Source organism: Microcaecilia unicolor, chromosome 13 (assembly GCF_901765095.1).
Source record: "Microcaecilia unicolor chromosome 13, aMicUni1.1, whole genome shotgun sequence".
In the NCBI taxonomy this organism is placed as follows: domain Eukaryota; kingdom Metazoa; phylum Chordata; class Amphibia; order Gymnophiona; family Siphonopidae; genus Microcaecilia; species Microcaecilia unicolor.
The window spans coordinates 65,979,149-65,999,748 of NC_044043.1; the positions used below are offsets into that span (position 1 = coordinate 65,979,149).

A 20,600-nucleotide genomic window follows, 5' to 3' on the forward strand; every position below is an offset into this window, starting at 1 on the left:
AGCATAAGATTAGATGATGTACACTTACTGGTGGAATTACCCTGCATCTGAATGATGCATTTTGAATCCTTACTGGTCTCCCTGGAGTTGAAAGGTCGCACACGAACAGCCACTTTGACAGAGGCCCCCGACATTCTCAAGTCTCAGGTGTGTAATCCACAAACAAATAGAGGTGGAACTGGATTGTGTACTTCTGGGTTCCTGAAATAAACAAACACACAAAAAAAGCTAGAGTATGACAGTATAAAAGAGAATACAAGCTAATAGATAAACCTGCTGGAGACCAAAAGCCTAAGGTCAGTTATTGGTCAGATCTTCCAATGCATAAATTGAGCAAGCTGTCAAATATCAAACTCCACTGCTACGAATCAGAATCCTAGCACTCCCACCCTTCCCACTATTATATTCATATTTGCTCCCTCCTTTTCCAGCACGACTCCTGTCCCATGCTCCCTTTGCCTATCTGCACCACACATACTCAACACAGCCACTCACCTGCCCACAATTTTTGTTGGTTGCTACAATAACTGATAAATCGACCTCTAAAATGACTGTCCAATTCCAAGCCACGTCCACAAAGGAAATAGATCAGAAGCCTTATCTGAGATCTCTCTCTGGACCTCTTCACTTCACTCAGTAAGTATCTACTCCCTCATTCTCTATTTGTCTCTCTCCTGCAATTGAAACATTATGCAAGATAATCCATGCAGTTTCAGCACAGGGAGATCAAGAGACTTAAAAGTCACAGAGTATGGTAAATAAGAGAATAGAATTGGGGCCTCTAACCCAAGCACTACATCACAGGTCTGTGGCTGTGCAATAAAATGCAGTCAGAAAGGGTATGAATCGGTACACAGCACAGTGGCGACAAGACAATACAGAGCTGCACTTCCAGGCCCAACACTGCTCCCAACTCTGGTCTACACAATGTACTGTAAATAGCAGATTTTGTACTCTACTCCATTACACATCTCCTCTCCGCCCAGCTTTCCCCCAGTGGATGAAACAAGTGTAAAATGGAGGCGCAGGAAGAGGCGGCAGCATACTCCAGACCAGTGCTCCATCATTTCACACAAGTGAAATTTCTAGGAGGGGGGAGGGGAGAAGTACAGCAAGTTCAGAGACTGCTTTCAGCTACAGCAGGCACTGCCTTCTGCAAGTTGCGGCTCAGGGACACACACAGTCTCTTATTTCAAACAATGAGTATGTCATGCAGCCCTTCCCCCAACACTGATACATGGTACAAGCCAGAGAAATGGAATCAAATGGACCACTGTTAATGGAAGTCTGTCACTGCTGCTACTAGACTTTACAATCATCATTATCCACTCTTAATATAAACAAACTTAATGCAGTCAATAAACGCATTTATCTCTGAAAGCTGCATATAGCGTCATTCGGTAAGCAGGTGCAAAAGGAACCCTACAGTCTGCATTCAACACTAAGCAAACGGTCTCAGGATAAAAATTCACAGCCCCACCAGCTGTAAGTCAGAGATATTGCAGAATTAGAGAACAGGCAGCACATCTGTAAAAGGCATGTGATGGGAAAATGTCCCCCACCCCCTTTTATCCCAAATTGCTACTACTCTGTTTCCACGAAAGTAAGACATCCCCGAAAATAAGACCTAGTAGAGGTTTTCCTGAATTTGTAGATATAAGGCCTCCCCCGAAAGTAAGACCTAGTAAATTTTTGTTTGAAGCAGGGCCGCCGAGAGCCGGACAAGGCCGCCCCCCCCCCACCCCCCTCGCTCCCGGAACTAACCTTAAACGCCTCCTTTAACCTTCGCAGCAAGCAGCAGCAGGGCAGACCCCTCCTTCCTTCTGTGCCCCGCCCTCGCGGACGTTACATCATGCGATGGTGGGACACGGAAGGAAGGAGTGGCCTGCCCTGCTGCTGCTTGCTGCGAAGGTGAAAGGAGGCGTTTAAGGTTAGTTCCGGGAGCGACGGAGGGCGGGCGGGCCAACCCCGATCCAACCCTGATGTTTCCCCGAAAAATAAGACAGCCCCTGAAAATAAGACCTAGCGCATTTTGGGGGGCAAAAATTAATATAAGACAGTGTCTTATTTTCGGGGAAACACGGTAAGTGCAGCATGGAATCTGAGCAGTGCTACAAATGAGTTCTATGGGAAGCAGGATCAAGCTCTTTATCCTACCTATTTGCTTCATTCACAGAACTCTAATTTTGATACTACCAGGACAGACTGTAGAGAAGGCAAAGTGTGGTACAATGACCCAAACTTCAGCAGGGGAAAGTCAAGCCCACAGATGACCTCACTTCTGTCTGTACTCCAGCATGAATCATTTTTCCAAGCACTTGTCATGTTCACAGTCTATTCTTAGGAAACTGAACAGAAAGTGTGGGGGAATGTTCCCTAAGAGAGGAAGCAGCACCAGGCCTACACACCCTTCCACAGACTAACAGAATGATTTTAAATTTCAAGCTTTCCATCATATAACAGGAAGAATCCTGATTTTAAACAACTGTAATCCATTCTAATCCCCAAATCAGCAGCTCTGAAACATAAGTGCATAAGTGAAGACAGCTCAAGGATTAAACCAGTGCATTTGGAATAGCCACTGTAGCTCACTCATGAAAGCACACTCCAACTCAGTTAGTGGGGGCTTTGCAAGGGACTAATCCAAATGCCAACTGCACTGATGAGCAAAATCTTTCCAGTACTACCAAAATCAAATCAAGTCTATCTTACAGACATGAGGTTCTAAGGACACTTCAACAAAACCCAGAGATCACCCAGTACCCCACTTCCCCTACCCATAAATCCATTCCTCACCACTGGTTTTATGAACCTGCTACCTAGACGCTCCAGCCACCTATCAGTAGTCATTTTTGAAAAAAAAAACAAAGTTTAAAAGGGCCAAATCCATGTTCCTAAAAATAAACATTTTTTTTAAGTACAGCCCAAGACGGTAACATGTAAGGATATGCATACACTTAGCCCCCATTTAATTTCTTTAAGACATTTATACCCCACATTATCCCAAGTTATACTCATGTCAATGTGGCTAACAACTGAGATTAAGTAGGCAATAATAAGTGTACAACAATCATCTTACAATACAGTCAATATTTGAAGTATAGACAAATAAGAGAAGATACAGCATTCATAAGTGACATGCAATATAACATACAAGTTAATTAATCCTGGAATTCTTAAATCATTGATAAGAAACTGTGAAAAGAAATGTTTTTAACATCTTACAAAACTGCGAGTAATTATATGATGTCTAGTAGATTTCAGGAGAGAGCTCCACACATTTAGTGCCCTGATAAGTGAAATATGCTGAAAGAACTGATTTGTAAACAACATTTTTATAATTTGGAAAGCAGAGTTTTAGGTAATCCCTGGCTCCAAGGAAAGTGTTATGCAGAGGAAATTCAACAAGATGGTGCATGTAATCTGAGGCCAAGCCATGTAAAATTTGGAAAATGAAAACATAGAGCTTGAAGGTGACCCTAGATTTGATGGGGAGCAAATGCAACTTAATTAATAAAGGCAAGACTCTTTCAAAGCGTGAGACTCTATAAATAAATCCGGCCACTGTAGTTTGTGCTGTTTGGAGTCTCCACAGAACAGGCAACATGAACATGGAAAGGACACATCCAGCTGAAACAGCAGCTAAGAAAGCAATGAAAGCCCCACCAGCTTCTCTTCCAAATTTAAAAACAAAAAGAAAGAAAGAGCATAAACATCACAAACCCATCACAATTAACCAGATCCCTTTGTATACAAGTGCAAAAAACAGAGAAGTTGATGCGGTGTGGACAACAGACTTGTTTACTTACCTTGGCTACCACATGTGGCTAATGAACAAAACCAAATCTTGTCTATCACAATGGAACAAAAACCTCTGTTGACCAAATTAGTCAACACAAAGCTATATGTGTATTAATAATCTGCTTATGTAGCTTAAGGGGGGGGGGGGGGGGAGAAGACCTCAGAGCTTATCAAGCCTTTAAGCACACTGGTAGTATGTACAGGCATCAAGGATCATTTAAAAAATAACTCCTTAATTCCCTAGTTTCTATTCTTTACTAAATATGTCATTTGTATATCTGTTACTTTCTGTGTAAATTAATGTGAAGACCACTGTCTATTTTAGTTAACTGAAGCGTGGGTTAACCCCTGTCAAAAGCCTTTGCCTCACTCATCACAAAGGAGCCCATTTACTAAGTTGCGGTAAATAGGGCCCTGCGCTAGTGGTGGCAGACATTTTCGCTGCAACAGGTAAAAATAGCCAAAAATTAAATAGCCGTGCAGTAAGTTACATAAGTACAGTGTTGACATATTGGGACAGACTGAAGGTCTATCAAGCCCAGTATCCTGTTACTAACAATGGCCAATCCAGGTCACAAGTACCTGGCAAGATCCCAAAACAGTACAATACATTTTATGCTGCTTATCCCAGAAATAAGCAGTGGATTTTCCTAAATCCATTTTAATAATGGCTTATGGACTTTTCTTTTAGGAAGCTGTCCAAACTTTTTTTAAACCCTGCTAAGCTAACTGCTTTTATTACATTCTCTGGCAATGAATTCCAGAGTTTAATTACACGTTGAATGAAGAAATATTTCTTTGAATTGTTTTAAATTTACTACTGGCTTCATTGCATGCCCCCTAGCCCTAGTATTTCTGGAAAAGTAAACAAGTGATTCACATCTACCCGTTCCACTATACTCAGCATTTTATATACCTCTATCCTATCTCCCCTCAGCCGTCTTTTCTCCAAGCTGAAGAGCCCAAGCCATTAAAGCTTTTCTTCATAGGGAAGTTGTCCCATCCCCTTTATCATTTTCATTGCCCTTTTCAGGTGGGAGCACTTATTGCCACCCACTAAGGTGGAAGTAAGGGCTCCCACGCTAACCTGGCAGTAACCGGGCAGGGCGCAATGCTGCCCGATTACCGCCGGGTAATCCCCTGTGGAAATATTTTTTTAGTGTTTCCACTAGCACCGGAAATGGCACATGCTGGGGCAGAACTACTGCTGGCACCTGTGTTGGACAAGCGGTAGTTCCAGGTTGCCGCACAGCAACCCTTTAATTAAAGGGCTCCTTAGTTTCTTCAGAGGTACTACCTCTGTGGATATACAAAAACACAGATATAGTTTTCATTGATATATCTCTGTTTCTGTATTGGTCTAGTATCAAGCATCAGGCTATGGTGACTTTCACGGCACACCTCATCAAGTCTAACAACAGATGACGTTGAGAAACACTAAATGAAAAGTGAACTGGACATGTTGTTTAAGGAAAAATATTGGTGGTCAAGTAACACAGCTACACAGGAAGGAAGAATGCTAATCTATCCCTCCAGAGATAAAATACTATGGTTGGGGTGGGCAAGGATTTTCTTTCCCAACTCTGCAAAACTGGCTACAATCACATAGTGTGTTTCACCGTTCCATGGACCATCATGTTGAGAGCACCTTCAAGGCAGTGTACCCTCATTGACACTAACTGTGGTTCCCTCCCCTCTCCCCAGGCTTTCTGCTAGCAATCTCCTGAAGAACTGCTCAGTTCTCTGCTTCAGGACTGTGGAGCTCTCAGTGAGTCCAAATTATACAGCATACAAACTTCCACACTATTCTGGCAAGACTGTGCAAACAGTGAAGAAGTTCTGATATCAAACGGACCAAGATTAACAAGAGGCACATGATGTTGGAAAAAAAGAGAACAGCTATCCCAGAGGCAGTGCTTATGGTAACACTCTGTGAAAGATCAGAGGCATTAGAAAAATGGAGGAGACAACCCTTGGAGGGACTGGGAACAAGACAATGGCAGCTGACTGGGAGGAGTGGCTGGTGGGATAGAGTTGGGGGGGGGGGGGGGGAGAGTGTATATTGGAGAAGAGAGCGTTAGGGAAAATCTGGGTTGAGAAAGACAAGTGGAGGAGTGGCCTAGTGGTTAGGGTGGTGGACTTTGGTCCTGAGGAACTGAGTTCGATTCCCACTTCAGGCACAGGCAGCTCATTGTGACTCTGGGCAAGTCACTTAACCCTCCATTACCCCATGTAAGCCGCATTGAGCCTGCCATGAGTGGGAAAACGCGGAGTACAAATGTCACCAAAAAAAAAAAAAAAAGCTGGGCTGATGGTGAGTGTCCAGAGAATCAAACTTTGTTTTATTTACTCATATTGCCCTGAGTGCACCCAAGCAGCTGGACTGCTTACATCATTGAAGAGGGACACCTCCCCTCCCCTTATCACTCAGGGCTCCAGGCACCATCCACTTTATCCAGCACTGGTCCTGGCTCTCATATTCAAGTCTTCTTGCCAATGTTGCCCCTACTTCAAAAATAATAAAGAACACTGCTCTAGGGAGACAGAAGAACAGTCTTGATGGGGCTCGGACCACTTCAACCTAACCATCAATGTGCTTTTGCACCAAGTACAGTCCAGTCCCTTATCCTGAGACAGTGCTGTGTTGGTCAGCTGCAGAATATTACCCTATGTTTTTGCCATACCCTTTCTCCCTTCTGTGTTAAATTCATTGTAAGTAAATTTTTCAGTTCCTTTTGTGTTCTCCTCTTGTCATCAATCTGCTCTACACTAGCCATGTATTGTGTATTTCTCCTTCCTTTTTTTTTTTTTTTTTTTTTTTTACTGTAAACCACTTAACACTTACTTTTATGGTTTTCTGTATATCAAGAAAAGAATTTGAAAGATAACAGAAAACGGGCAGACTGCAGAGTTTATACCTGAACATATAACAGAGCTGGAATAATGCAAAACCAGTGCTCACAGCTCCAGGGAGGGATTTTGATCACTGAATGAGAAAGATCACTAAATGGTCAGTTAGGGTCTATGATTTTAAGGATCCAAACGGAGCCAAGCAACATGGTCTCCTTGACTAGGATTATCTAAGTACTTTGGAGGAAGGAAGTAAAATAAGAACTAAAAAATCCCTGAATAGTATGACTATAAGTTTTCTGTGAGAAATGGCTTCTGAGAGATAAGGAATGCTTAGATTTCTCCAGAGATAAAACCATGAACTGGAATTATTAGAATTGGGGGACAGCTTGATAAAACTCACCAATGGAGAAACCAAGTCTACCAAAAAATGAAAAGACTATTTTCCTGTCTGCCTTAGCAAAGATGACAGACGATTGACTAAAGATCTACTTCCAACCAGCACTATCAATATACTGGAAATCAACATATAAAGTTGGATGATCTAGGTTCTTGATCCCTGTCAACTGGCGTGCAAAGAAATAGTGGGGCCATTTTACTTAGGCGTGTCTTAAAGTGGCCTGTGCTGGTGTAGGCGTGTGTTTTGGACGCATGCAGGTCATTTTTTCACCGCGTCTGGAAAAAAGGCTTTTTTTTTGTGGCAGAAAATGGATGTGCGGCAAAATTAAAACCAGTGGTCATCCATTTTCAGCCTGAGACCTTACCACCACCCATTGGCGGTAAGGTTTCACGCGCTAACCAGATGGTAAGCAGCCAGCACACGTAAACTGACAATTACTGCTGGGAAAGCGCCATATGGTAGAAAATAGAAAATATTTTCCACCACGTGTTTTGGACATGCGTCACAAATGGAATTACCACTCAGGGCATGCAGTAGCCAGGCGGTAGTTCCAATTTGGAGCAAGTTGGACATGCATAAGTGCTTACACACCTTAGTAAAAAGGCCCTAGTGTGTTTTAAGGAGTAGCCTAGTGGTTAGTGCAGTGGACTTTGATCCTGGGGAACTGAGTTCAACTCCCACTGCAGCTCCTTGTGACTCTGGGCAAGTCACTTAACCCTCCATTGCCCCTGGTACAAAATAAGTACCTGAATATATGTAAACCGCTTTGAATGTATTTGCAAAAACCTCAGAAAGGCGGTATATCAAGTCCCATTTCCCCTTCCCTTTAAGCCTTTAAAATGTATTGGCTATTTCCCTGTTTTAATTATGTCTGAACTGTATTTCTCCTATTTGACCAGCAGATGGTGCATGTTTATGCTTAAAGCTATTACAGGGACCTGAATGTTCTTTTTCTTTAGAACAAGCAGGAAGCAAGCAAGCAGCAATATATTTTCAAATCTTGTTTACTGGGCTCTGGTTGTCCAAGGAGCTCATTTCCTTTAGAGTGTACTGATTTTGCCTTCAGTCTTAGCCTGGAAGAAGAGGGAGACAGATCTCTTTGCTAAGGCTCTGTGAACAATTATATGTCCTGATCTTCCCAGGTACTCTTTAGAGAGTATATACTACTACTACTACTTAACATAGATGTTTTTATTTCGTTTTCTAATTGATCCATTTTTCAGTTACTTGCTACTGTTTGCTATCTGCACATGTTTGTTCAGTGATCAATTTTTATGAGAATAAACAAAATTCTTCGCTCTGTTTGTCTGGACTGATAAAGAATCCTGGTGGTTTGTGTGTTGGGTCTGTAAGTGCTCTCTGGGAACTGTGGGACCACTGGGAGTGTGGCCCCAGTAACTTAGAAATCACTGGGGATAATTTGAGAGCAGGAGACTCGCCCAAAGGTGATTGTGACCCAGTTGGTGGGAGGAGTATACTAGTGCAGAGCACAAGCGGCAGGTGCAGGCAGAACTGAGCTGTGCTGGGGATAGACTCTCTGTGGCCATGGGGTAACCCCAGGCGGGTGGCTAGGCATTTTGTGACAATCAAAGAATTAATCATCTAACTGATAGTTCATCTCCTCTTCAACTGGAAGGAATATCGGGAACAGCATTTGGCTCGATCCCTATATTAACCTCGACAGTGTCTGTGATTAATTCTTTACTAAGAACTAACACTTGTTACGTAGTCATAGAGCAATTGATAGATTATGCTGATAATTCTTTTAGAAGTTTCTAAGATATTTATTACACTGACCTTTATTGAAGCAATTCTGTCCACCTCAACCACTTTACAACCTAATGCGAATGAGTTGGCAGACTATTTTCATACTAAAGTTAATAATATTAGATTTTCTCTCACCTCCATGTCTATCTCTTCCAATCCAGATGTAAATTTGTTTAACAATTGTATTGATATTCCAGAAGATAGGCTTTCGAGTCAATTTGGGTCTGTTAAAGCAGAACCAGTGGTGTGGAGGAGTGGCCTAATGGTTAGTGCAGTGCACTTTGATCCTGGCATCTTGGGTTTGATTCCCACTGCAGCTCCTTGTGACCTTGGGCAAGTAACTTAACCCCCTATTGCCTCAGGTACAAAAATCAAGATTGTGAGTCCTCTAGGGACAGAGAAAGTACCTGCTTATTACATGTGACTAGCTGTTAAGCCCGTTTAAACGGGCAAGATTTTTGTTTGGCAAAATTCCTCTGTCCCTGCCCTCTCTCCTCCCCTCCATCCATGTGCATCTCCTTCCTGTCTTCCCTCTCCTCCATCCATGTCCAGCATTTCACCTGCCCTCCCCTCCATCCATCTATGTCCATTAGCTCTCCTCTCTCCCCTGTCCTCCCCACCCATGGCCAGCGATTCTATTTTACCCCATGTCCTCCCCTCTCGTTCTTACCCCCTGTCCTCCCCTGTCATTCACATCCAGTTATTTTCCTCTATCCCCTTCCCTCTCCTCTGTCCCCTCCCCTCCATCCATGTGCATCTTCCTGTCTTCCCTCACCTCCATTCCCAGCATTTCTCCTTCCCTCACCTGCATCCATGTCCAGCATTTCTCCTGCCCCCTCCCGAGGTCGCCGCTGGCCCCCCTCCACCTGTGCCAGGTGCTCTCCTCTCCTCTGCATTGAGCTTACAGCGCCTCACCTCCGAAACCGCAGCAGGCAGATCGCCTCCCATTGGCCTTCCTTCCCTGCCTGTGTCCCGCCCTCGTGTGACATAACGTCGACGAGGGCGGGACACAGGCAGGGAAGGAAGGCCGATGGGAGGCGATCTGCCTGCTGAGGTTTCGGCACTGTAAGTTCAATGGAGAGGAGAGGGCCTGGCCCGGGTGGAGGGGGAGCGGTGGCGACCTCGGGGGGGGGGGAGTGGTAGTGACCTCGGCAGTTCCCTCCCTCCCCTTCCGTGTTCCAGGTCCACTCCTCAGCGCAGCGTTTCTTTCCCTCTCTGTTCCGTCCTCTGACATCATCACGTCTTGACGCGGGGGCGGGACAGAGAGGGAAGCCTCTACTGCGCATTTGAGGGTGAGTCGGTCACTTGCCATTTATATGTTTGATTGTCCTCCACCTTGAACTTGATGGTTAAGCAGATTAAAAATTTCAGAATTAAATTAAATGCAAAAAAAATCTTACTCTTTGGACATTTGTCTATCTTATTTGCCCATCAAGTCTAATCTATTGGATAACTTGTTTTGTAGATGCTGTGTTTGAGCAAGTAATCTATCCAGAAGATTTGTCGCATATTGTTTACACCTCCATCCTTAAATTAATTGAGGCTAATTCTTCTAAAATTGAAAATTATAGGCCTGTTGCCAGTACTTCATGGATAGCCAAACTCCTTGAATTTCTGGTTAATATTCAGCTTACTATACAGATTCTCCTCCTTATCCGTCCTCCCTATCAGATCCCTTGACTCCCACTGCCTGATTATCCCTTCCCCCACATTGCACATTGGGAATCCACAAGGTACTCAGCTTTTTTCTTTCTTGCACCTTTTCTTTAGCTTCGCTCGGAACTGTATTTTCTACATTTAAAACTTGATTGAAAACTCTTTTCAAGCTTTCCTTCAACCATGTCTGAAAGTATATCCCTTGCCATCAGCCACTGTTCTGTGAGTGTATTTAATACCTTCCCCCATTTCCTTACTCTGTGTGATTGTTTCTTTTCTATACTGAAATGTTGTTTCTTTTCTAGAGAAACTCTATTTACATTGTTTTATTGTAAAATGCTTAGGCCTACATGCCAGAAAAAGCGGTATATCAAATTTACCAATAAATATAAACAAACATTCAAATGCTTTACAACTCAACCCACTTGGTTTAAGGTTACAATATAGTACAGAAACCTTGTTACTGGAATTGATCTCCAGAAATTAGGCCATTGTTAATAAGGGGAACAACTTATACTTTAGAATTTGACATATCCACTGCATTTGATGCAGTGGACCATTCTAAGTTTTATTAACATATAGCTGGATAAGAGGGGGGGAAATAAGGCCACAGAAGCCTTTGCAGAGATTAACACTAAAATATCTCAGCAGATTAGGCTGAACATTTCTTTCACTGGTCATAAAACAACCTCCCAGACCCATTTGAGTGAAGGAGTGGCCTAATGGCTAGTACAGTGGGTTTTGATTCTGGAACCTGGGTTCGATTCCTACTGTAGTTCCTTATGACCTTGGGCAAATCCATTGTCCCTAGAGGGCTCACAATCTAAGGGGCCCTTTTACTAAGCCGCGAATTTTGAACTACCACCCGGCTACCATGTGACCCTGGTGGTAATTTCATTTTGTATGCTTGACCAGTATGCATCCAGTACACTGCGCTAATGAGGCAATAATAGGCACTGTACGCACACTGACGATTATTGCCCGGTTAACATGTGAGACCTACTGCTAAGTCAATGGGTGGCGGTAAAGTATCAGCCCAAAATGGACACATGCCAATTTTCATTTTGCTGCACGTCCATTTTCAGCTAAAAAAAAAAAAAAGGCTCTTTTTTGCAGGTGCGCTGAAAAATGGACCTGCGCATGCCAATATATGTGTCTACACTAGCGCAGCCCACTTTTCGGCGCACCTGCAAAAATGGACCCCTAAGTTTTGGGGTTTTTTTGTTGTACCTGGGGCAGAGAAACTACCTGCATATAATATGTACAGCGCTGTGGACGTTCTAGTAGCGCTATAGAAATAATTGATAGTAGTACTAGTAGTTTTATACAGAATGAGTGAGTTGGGTGTCTATGGTAGATTCCTGAACTGGTTTGGGGAATTTTAGGAAAGAGAACAGTATTTCAGAATTATAATGCTGTCCCACTGAGGTGTCCACCAAGGCTTGCCACTTTCGCCTCTATTGTTTAATATTTATTTAAGAACTTTGGGAGCTGACTTATTTGGGTTGGGTGCCTGTATTTTCTCATATGCTTAGATATTTTTCTTCTTTGTCCTGCTTTAGATACATTTGAAGATACATTAACATCTTTAAAGCAAATTATTGCTAAAACAGATTTGTGAGCCCAGAAAATTTTCTTAACGTTAAACAAGCTCAAGACAAAGACAGTCTGCTTTGATGAATATGAACTCCTTCCTGTTAAGGATTTTACACTGGCTTCCAGTGAGAATTTGAAATTTGATGAAAAATCTACAATTCTTGGAGTCTTAATTGATTCTAATCTAACTTTTGAACCTCAAATTAGTGCTCTGGTGAAAAAAAATCTTCTTTAGACTAAGAGTTGAGGGCAATTCAATTAGTGTTGAGTCCTCTGGGTTTCAGGAGAATTGCTCAGACTATACTGCTTCTATATACTGTAACTCGCTATACTGTGGACCTTCGGATAAATCATGAAGGAGGCTGCAATTATTGCAGAATACTGTTGCTAGACTTATTTTTGATCTGGAAAGATTGAGGGAGCTTCCCCAAATAGAGCAAGACAAACATTTAAAGTGGCATGCCTTATTGTTAAGACGTAATATGGCCTGACCTCTGAGAAACTGGTATATAGTTTGAATATTCCAAGATCTTTACATCTACTCGGCTGACTCATCGTATATTCATGATGAGAAATGTTCATCATAACATCTCTTAGAGCTTACTTTTGTCTATCAGAGTATGTCAATTTGGAATCAGCTACCTCTGTGGAGGAGTAGCCTAGTGGTTAGAGCAGTGGACTTTGATCCTGGGGAACTGAGTTCAATTCTCACTGCAGCTCCTTGTGACTCTGGGCAAGTCACTTAACCCTCCATTGCCCCTGGTACAAAATAAGTACCTGAATATATGTAAACCGCTTTGACTGTAGTTGCAAAAACCTCAGAAAGGCGGTATATCAAGTCCCATTTCCCGTTCCCTCTTCAAATAAGGCAAATTGATTCATATTCTCTGTTCAGTAAGGCCTTGAAAACTCATCTATTTGAAGCTGAAACTTGTTGATTTTAATTACTGACTTGTATGAACTCTTAATTGTTGTGTTATGTTATATTCCCCTCAACACCTTTACATAGGCTCAGAGTGGATTACAATATAAGATAAAACCAGTCAAAAAGGCTGGGAGCTTACAATATCAAGAAAAATAACTGCACAATATCTAATTAGAAAGTACGTACCTTCTAAATACATTTGTTTTCAACATGTCATGAAAAAAAAAGTAATATGGTTGGCATTTCACCAACATAGGTAAAGAATTCCAAATTTGAGATGGCTGGTAAGAGAATAAAGCTTTAAAATATTTCTTAAAACGGAATCCTTTGAGAGAGGAAGCAGATATAATTAGGTTATTGCGAATATCATACTTTAAAGAATGTATATTAATCAGGGAAAACATGTAACTTGGTACCAATACCTACCAATATTTTATAAACTAGACAGCAAAGCTTATAGAAAAAACTCTAGCCTATATCGGTAGCCAATGGAACCTTTCATAACATATAGAAACTCTATTAAATTTGTTCAAACCACATATAAGATGAATTGCAGTATTCTGAATTATTCTAAGCCGCCTCGTTAAATATTTTTGTACTGCCGAGATATATAATATTACAATAGTCAAATTTTGTAAGAATTAATGCTTGTACTAACAATTGAAAAGACTCTAAGGTAAAATATTTTCGAATCTTTCTTAAATTAGTCATCATCCAACAGCATTTTTTAACAAGACTATTCACCTGGGATTCCCAACACATATTATGGTCTAATCAATTCTTAAGATTTCAAAGAGTTTTCTAATTTATAGGTTAGACCATTCAATATTAAAGAAGATGGCTTTCATGAAATGTCTTGAACTTAGTTTTCTCACTATTAAGTTTGAGCTGATTTTCAAACATCCATGTTGATATCGTAACCATGCATTTTTCAATTTGTGGAATTACCATTATAACATCTGAATCTATTGAAATCAGTATAGTGATATCATCTGCATATATAGACTCTACAGCCCGCAGCTTGTAGTTGATAACCAAATTATGCCATAAGTACACTGAACAAGACCGGGGACAAAGGGACCCCCACGAGTTGCATTCCATCTTTCAATAATTCTCCCTCCGTTTTACTGCATAAGATCTTGTTACCACAAATCCTCTGAACAATTTCCAAACATTCCCTATTATACCTATGTTACTCAAAATATTTAATAAGGTATGATCCACAAGATCAAATGCACTTGATAAATCAAGCTGCATTATAAGTGCTTTTTTACCCACTCAACAGGGTATAAATATCAGACACTAATATGCATAGTAGTGTGTCTGTACTAAAATTAGATTGAAAACCCAACTATGGAATGCATTACCAAAAGCCGTGAAAACAACCTATGATCACCTAAACTTCCGGAAATCATTAAAAGCTAACCTGTTCAAAAAGGCATACCCCACCGACCCAACTTAATGCCTGTACCCTGCAACACACAAAACCAAAGCTCGTAATGGATACATAATAACTCTTCCTCTCTACGATTCCCTAATGTGTCTGTTACATATGAACCTTATTCTACCACAACATTACTGTATTTGTTCATAAGAGAATTGGCGAACGCCTCTACGGTACTATGTAAGCCACACTGAGCCTGCAAATAGGTGGGAAAATGTGGGATACAAATGTAACAAATAAATAATGTAATATATTAATATTTGTCCCAAGGATAGTGTTAACTGAATGGTAACTATACTTTCCATAAGCTTAATAAAGAACCAGATACAAACAACTGGTCTATAATTATTAATTAATGCTCGAGATTCTGATTTCTTTTAATGATGGAAAAGGAAAAGAACCTTGTGATAACAAAGTTGAAAGCCACTCATAAATCTTAAGCTTAAATTGTAAAGAAGCCGTTTTCATATAACCCGAAGGGCAAGAGTCCAACTGACAATGAGATCTAGCAAGTTTGTAGATGAGTTGGTTTGTATCTTTCCAACTAAATAAAAAATCATTCCAAATCATATCCACCAGGATCCCATCAGCATTAAAGTTAAAATTCAGAAACTCCACTAAGTTGCTACTAGTAAATTGTGATCTGACATTTAATATATTTTCCCTAAAAACTGAGCCAATTGATCTACCGAAGGAACATGATCAGAAGGTGTAGTATTCACTTGTTCAACATCAAATAGGCATGAACTATTTTAAAAAGTTGTTAGTACTTATGTTGTCATGACCAATTAATTTTGAAAAGTACATTTTCTTAGTTTGAGTTAAAGTCCTTTTGTATAAATTTACTGCTTGCCTCCATGTAGTTCTATCGGCAATTGGCCCTGTTTTTTTCCATTCTCTTTCCAATCTTCTACAACTTTTCTTTAAAGATAAAAGTTCCAAATTAAACCATTTTTGCATTTCTACAAATAGATTTCTTTTTGGTCTGCTGAGGAGCTATATCATGTAAATATTCTTACTCACTGTGTTCCAAATTAATTAACCCATCTAATTTGATTTGGTCATTTTATAGTACTTATCTACTCTCTCCCAAAAAAGCTTAGTATCAACTTTACCCCTAGTCACATAGTATAATGTGTTTTTAACATGGAGATTATTTTGCGGACTCTTTTTAGCACCAGTGCACCATCTTAAATGTAAAATCCAATAAGTAATGGTCCAATTTTAAAGACGGTGACCTATCTCAATGCCAAGCTATTAAATACATTTGTAGTATAAGCTATCATATCCAATTGATGACCCTTAACTTGTGTAAGTTGAGATGGAGGTAATATTATTATATGTATTTTCCAGATGTAGATTTATATCACCAAGTAGAATGGTTTTAAGTACAGTATTGGTTTAACCAGCAACAAAATCATAAAACTCATTGTGAGACTGCTGCCATTTTCCAGGAAGATTATACAGCAATAAACATGTTAAAGAGTCATTCAATGCAGAATCCTCAGTCCTACGCCAGAAGAAATAAAGAAATCCAGAAGAGATACCTTAATATTAGAATTATACAATAATCCCAAGCTGCCTCCTTTTTTTTTTAATACTTTTCTTGAGACAGACAAAAATTTATAGCCGGTGGGCAAATCTCATTCAATAATGGATCGTCATCTGACTTCAGCCTGATTAAATTGGAATAAATGAAGATTTAACATAAAGTTCACAAACTATCCTTTTTAAAAATCTCTCACTATTTTGCAATGAATTTGGCTTGTGTTTATATCTACTAGATTTCTTCCAATGACCTGTTACTACTTCAATACTATGTTGCACATAGTCCTCACATTTTAATAGATATCTCATCAAACGACAATTAAGGTGAACAGAAGGGAATGAAGTACTTGTATATGAAAATAAGGTGACATCAATTGCAAATACAGAGCTATATAAAAGCCCTATAAGAAGTCAAAATATAAAAAGAGACTAAGTACCCATCCTAAATTAAAATTAAAAACCTTAAAAGATTACTATAAAATTAAGTACAATATGCATGTAGAGTGCATGCAAAGGGACAAGTTGTGCCCCTTTGGCTCGCCCCTTCAGTGCAATGCCTTTGGAGTCGGCATCTCTAAATGCTCTGGGCAGGTGATGTCATCTGATGATGCCCTCCAGTCTTGGACATCAGCTCTTCCCACATGCTGCATGAGCAACTCAATATACTGTCAAAAAAGCACACTTTGCAAGTGCTTAAAACAGCTCTGATACTTGCACAAGTCTTGATGTTCCTTGCCTCAGAAGTCGGCGTCTCTAAATGCTGTGGATGGGTGATGTCAGCTGATGATGCCCTCCAGTCTTGAACGTTAGCTCCTCCTACTTGCTGCATGAGCAGCTCAAGAAATTAAAAGTCAAAAAAGCACACTTTGTAGGCTTAAAATAGCTCTGTAGTGATGTTCCATAACTCAGGAGTTGCTGTCTCTAAATGTCATTAAATGTTATTCTCCTTCACTAGAGGACTTCTTTATTATGTCATCCACATTGAACCTTTGGGATAATTGCAGAATAGAAGAACAGAAATAGAATAGAACAGAAGCAAAGAAGAGTAGACATCCATAGTGCTTCTTGAGTCAAAGGCTTTCATAAACTCAAAAGAAACCATGTGGAGAGTTTTATGTTGGTCCTGACATTTTTACTGTAGTAAAGATCATATTAGTTCTGCTTCTGATGACATAAAACCATACTGATATTTCAAGAAGACCTCTTTACCAAACAGAAAGAAGACAGTGCAGGAGGGTTCCTGCATACATCTTTCCTATCATAAGCAACAAGGCAAGTTCTTTAAAAATTTCCACAGTCATAGTAGACTCCTTTTTTTTTTTTTAAGACAAGCACGATCATGGATCCCTGAAGTCAATAGAGACTGGTCATTCCAGATCTTCAAGATGGCAAGGAGATATAATGTTGATTTAATTTGCTAACCGCTTTGCATTCATTGAAAGACAGTATATCAAGTACTAAATAAACAAACATATGTCTCCCTCTACTTGAAGATTTCAGCCAAGATTCCATTAGCTCCAGGTGCTCCGTTCTTCACCTGCTTGCTGGCCTTCTTCATCTAGTCAATGGATAGAGGGATTCCAAATATAGGTCTCATTATCCTTTCCCATTTGTTAATCTGTCTTACACAAAGATCTGTTTTCTTCCCAATGTTTCCTTCCCCTGCTGCTCACAATTCCTCTGTACCCATCAGATCTTGAATTCTTTATGGTAATAGTGCTCAGAAAGTCCTCTCTCAAAATCATCCCTCCTGAATTCCAGGGCCATAAACCTAACATGCTAAGATTACGCAATACTGAACAACGTGACATGATGTTCCTTTACTATGATATCTGTGACCTACTCAAGACAACAAAAAAAATCAAAAAGGAAGACAACAAAATTTAACCTGGAAAAAAAAAAGCAATATCCTTTGTATCTGATGTTCTATAGCTGGACAAGAATAACTAGGAAAGCTGAATGAACTAAAGTGACAAGGTGGTGGCTGTAGCCAGAGGATGCTAGGCTGCATAGAGAGAGAGATAACCAGCTGAAGAAAAGAGGTATTAATGCCCTTATACAAGTCACTGGTGATGCCCCACTTGGTATTGTGTTCAGTTTTGGAGGCCTTATCTAGCTAAGGACATAGAAAGACCTGAAGTAATCCAGACACAAATGACAAAAATGGTGTTGAGTTTGACCCAAAAGACATATGAGAAGAGACTTGAGGATCTGAACATGTATACCCTAGAGAAAAGGAGGAATAGGGACAATATGATACAGACATTTAAATTCTTAAAAGATATTAACATAGAAATCTCTTTGAAGCAGCAGAACTAGAGAATGTGAATTGAGACTACAGAGTGGTAGATTTGGAGTAACATCAGAAAGTACTTTTTCACGGAGAGAGTGGTGGATGCCTGGAATGCCCTCCCAGGGGAGGTGGTGTAGATGTAAATGGTGACTGAATTCAAAAATGCATGTGACAAACACAAAGGATTCTTATATGGAAAAAGGATGGAATGAAAAACAAAACAAAACTTCATGTTACTTAGACAGTAATGCCAGTAGTTGTTAAAGAAGACTAGTGCTGGGTGGATTTCTAAGGTCTGTGTCCCAAATATTTATTTATTTATTTGTTACATTTGTACCCCACATTTTCCCACCAATGGCAAATATGGCAAAACTGGGCAGACTTCTACAGCATGTGTCCTAATTATGGAAAAACAGATTTGGATAGGCTACAGTGGGCTTTGACAGCAACTCCAGTGGTTGGGAAGGCCAGTGCCAGCAGACTTCTACAATTTGTGACCCAAGAATAGCAAGGACAGATCAAGAACAAAGAATAAAGTATGTGTATTTTATATCAAGAATAAAGTATGCTTATTTTATATCATATTCATATCATATATGAGTGTAACTCGGAGGAGGAGGGGAAAACACCTTAAAGGTGATAGAAACTAGCATGTCAGTTTACAACATTTTTTTTGGATTCCTGATTTAATCAGGTATTGACAATGAACTGTGAATATGCTGCAACCAAAATTATAAAACCACTCTTCCATTGTGTCAAACATAACTGATTGATACTGTAGCATGGTGTTAACTGCCCTATTTGTGATGCCAGAATTTGATCATGAAGGAATGTAACCTACACAGAGTGGCAGGTGCAGATTGGATGGATAATGCAGGTCTTTATCTGCCAATATATACTATGTTACAACTTTGTGTCTCAGATGGATAATGGAGGAAGTTCAGTTCTAGGCTGCCTGGCGAGTACATGGATAGGGGGGTTCCCAGGGCTATCTGAGGTGTACATTGGGGGTGGGGAGTGGAATTGATCCTCTATTACTGACTAGGGGAGGGGGGTCAGTTCCCCTCCTACCAGCTGTTTAGGGTATATATTGATGGGGGGGGGGGGTTGTCTGGGGTTTATATTAATGGGTGGGGTCAGTTCCTCCTCAGATGTTTACAAGTATATTGATCTGGGGGTCTGTACAGTCTATATATTAAGACGTATACTGATTGAAGAGAAGGTGAGGGCTATTGATGGGGAGGGGGAACTGGGGTCCGTCTCAATTGGCTGTTCATATGTATATTGTTGGGGGGGGGGGAGTCAGTGCAGCTCCCCCCCCCGTCTGTCTGGGCATATTCTGATAATCAACTCCCCTCCCTTAGGCTATAGTAGTTACATACTAATTACAGGCGGGGTGGGGGAGGGGGGGATCGGTTCTCCAAGGGCTGTTTAGGTACATGCTGCCCGGGGGTTGGATCCGCCCTTTAAGCTGTCCGGGTCTACACTGCTGGGGAATCAGTTTTCCTCCTCAGGTTATCTGGGTATATATTGAGGAGGGGGAGTCATCATCCCCTCGGCCATCTAAGTGTATTGATGGGCTCCGCCCGCTACGGACAAACCTCGTCTCCCAGACAGCAGAAAACAAAGAGGCCCCACCCCGAGCGCTGTCTAAATAGAGCTCCACTGCTGTGTTACTAAGTGACTGTCGCTTCTTACCTTGCTCCGGACACAGGGCGCGGACGGAAGGGCGGACAGGCCGCAGTCAGCCGGTCACTGTCATCCCCGCCATGAGCGACTGGAAACACAGACGCCCACTCCGGGGAACGGGGGCCCGGACATGGACCCCCACCAAATACACAGGAAGAGCAGGAGAAGGAGGGGGAACAGGCACCACCAGAAACCGCACCGGCAGACACTCAACTCCGCTCCCTCTGCGGTTCCCCTCACCCCACGCGCGTCACTGCATCCTATGACCGACGCCGACACCCTCCAATCACGGCAAAGAGACCCAGCGAGGATCCAATCACAAGCACCCATGCGGCAGCGGGGCGGAACTTGGACTGCGAGAAGCGACCGGGGTTTTGATGTCCTGAAGTTGCGGAGGGAGGGATGTGGCCGAGTGCCCCCTGGCGTCCACAAGACGGTGCGGCACCGCAGCATCAGCACCGCCAGCATCCTCCTAGGCCCCACCGTCCCTGTAATACATGCTAGGAGCCAAGCCAATTTCATGAGCGTATTCTCTTTCCCAAGCTCAAAGACCTCTGGATTTCAGTTGTGCTCGGGTTATGCCCTTTATGTTTTATTCATAGCTCATTGCTGTCTCTTCTTCTCTTTCCTG

General features: G+C 41.4%; 1 protein-coding gene across 3 annotated transcripts in view; it reads right to left on the reverse strand.

The window, feature by feature from the left end:
• Window positions 1-20,211, reverse strand: part of LOC115482563 (6-phosphogluconate dehydrogenase, decarboxylating) — a 419,310-nt gene extending 399,099 nt beyond the window's left edge. For 2 of the 3 annotated variants that reach the window (XM_030222452.1, XM_030222450.1), the window contains exons 1-2: window positions 19,979-20,211; window positions 29-201 (exon numbers count right to left, since the gene is read on the reverse strand). In XM_030222452.1, coding sequence (XP_030078312.1) covers window positions 29-134 — 106 coding nt within the window. In that variant the 5' untranslated portion in view covers window positions 135-201; window positions 19,979-20,211. Of the gene's footprint in view, window positions 1-28; window positions 202-495; window positions 514-19,978 lie in introns of those variants that run through there. The other variant, XM_030222451.1, reaches the window with a different exon arrangement.
• Window positions 20,212-20,600: the final 389 nt, after the last annotated feature.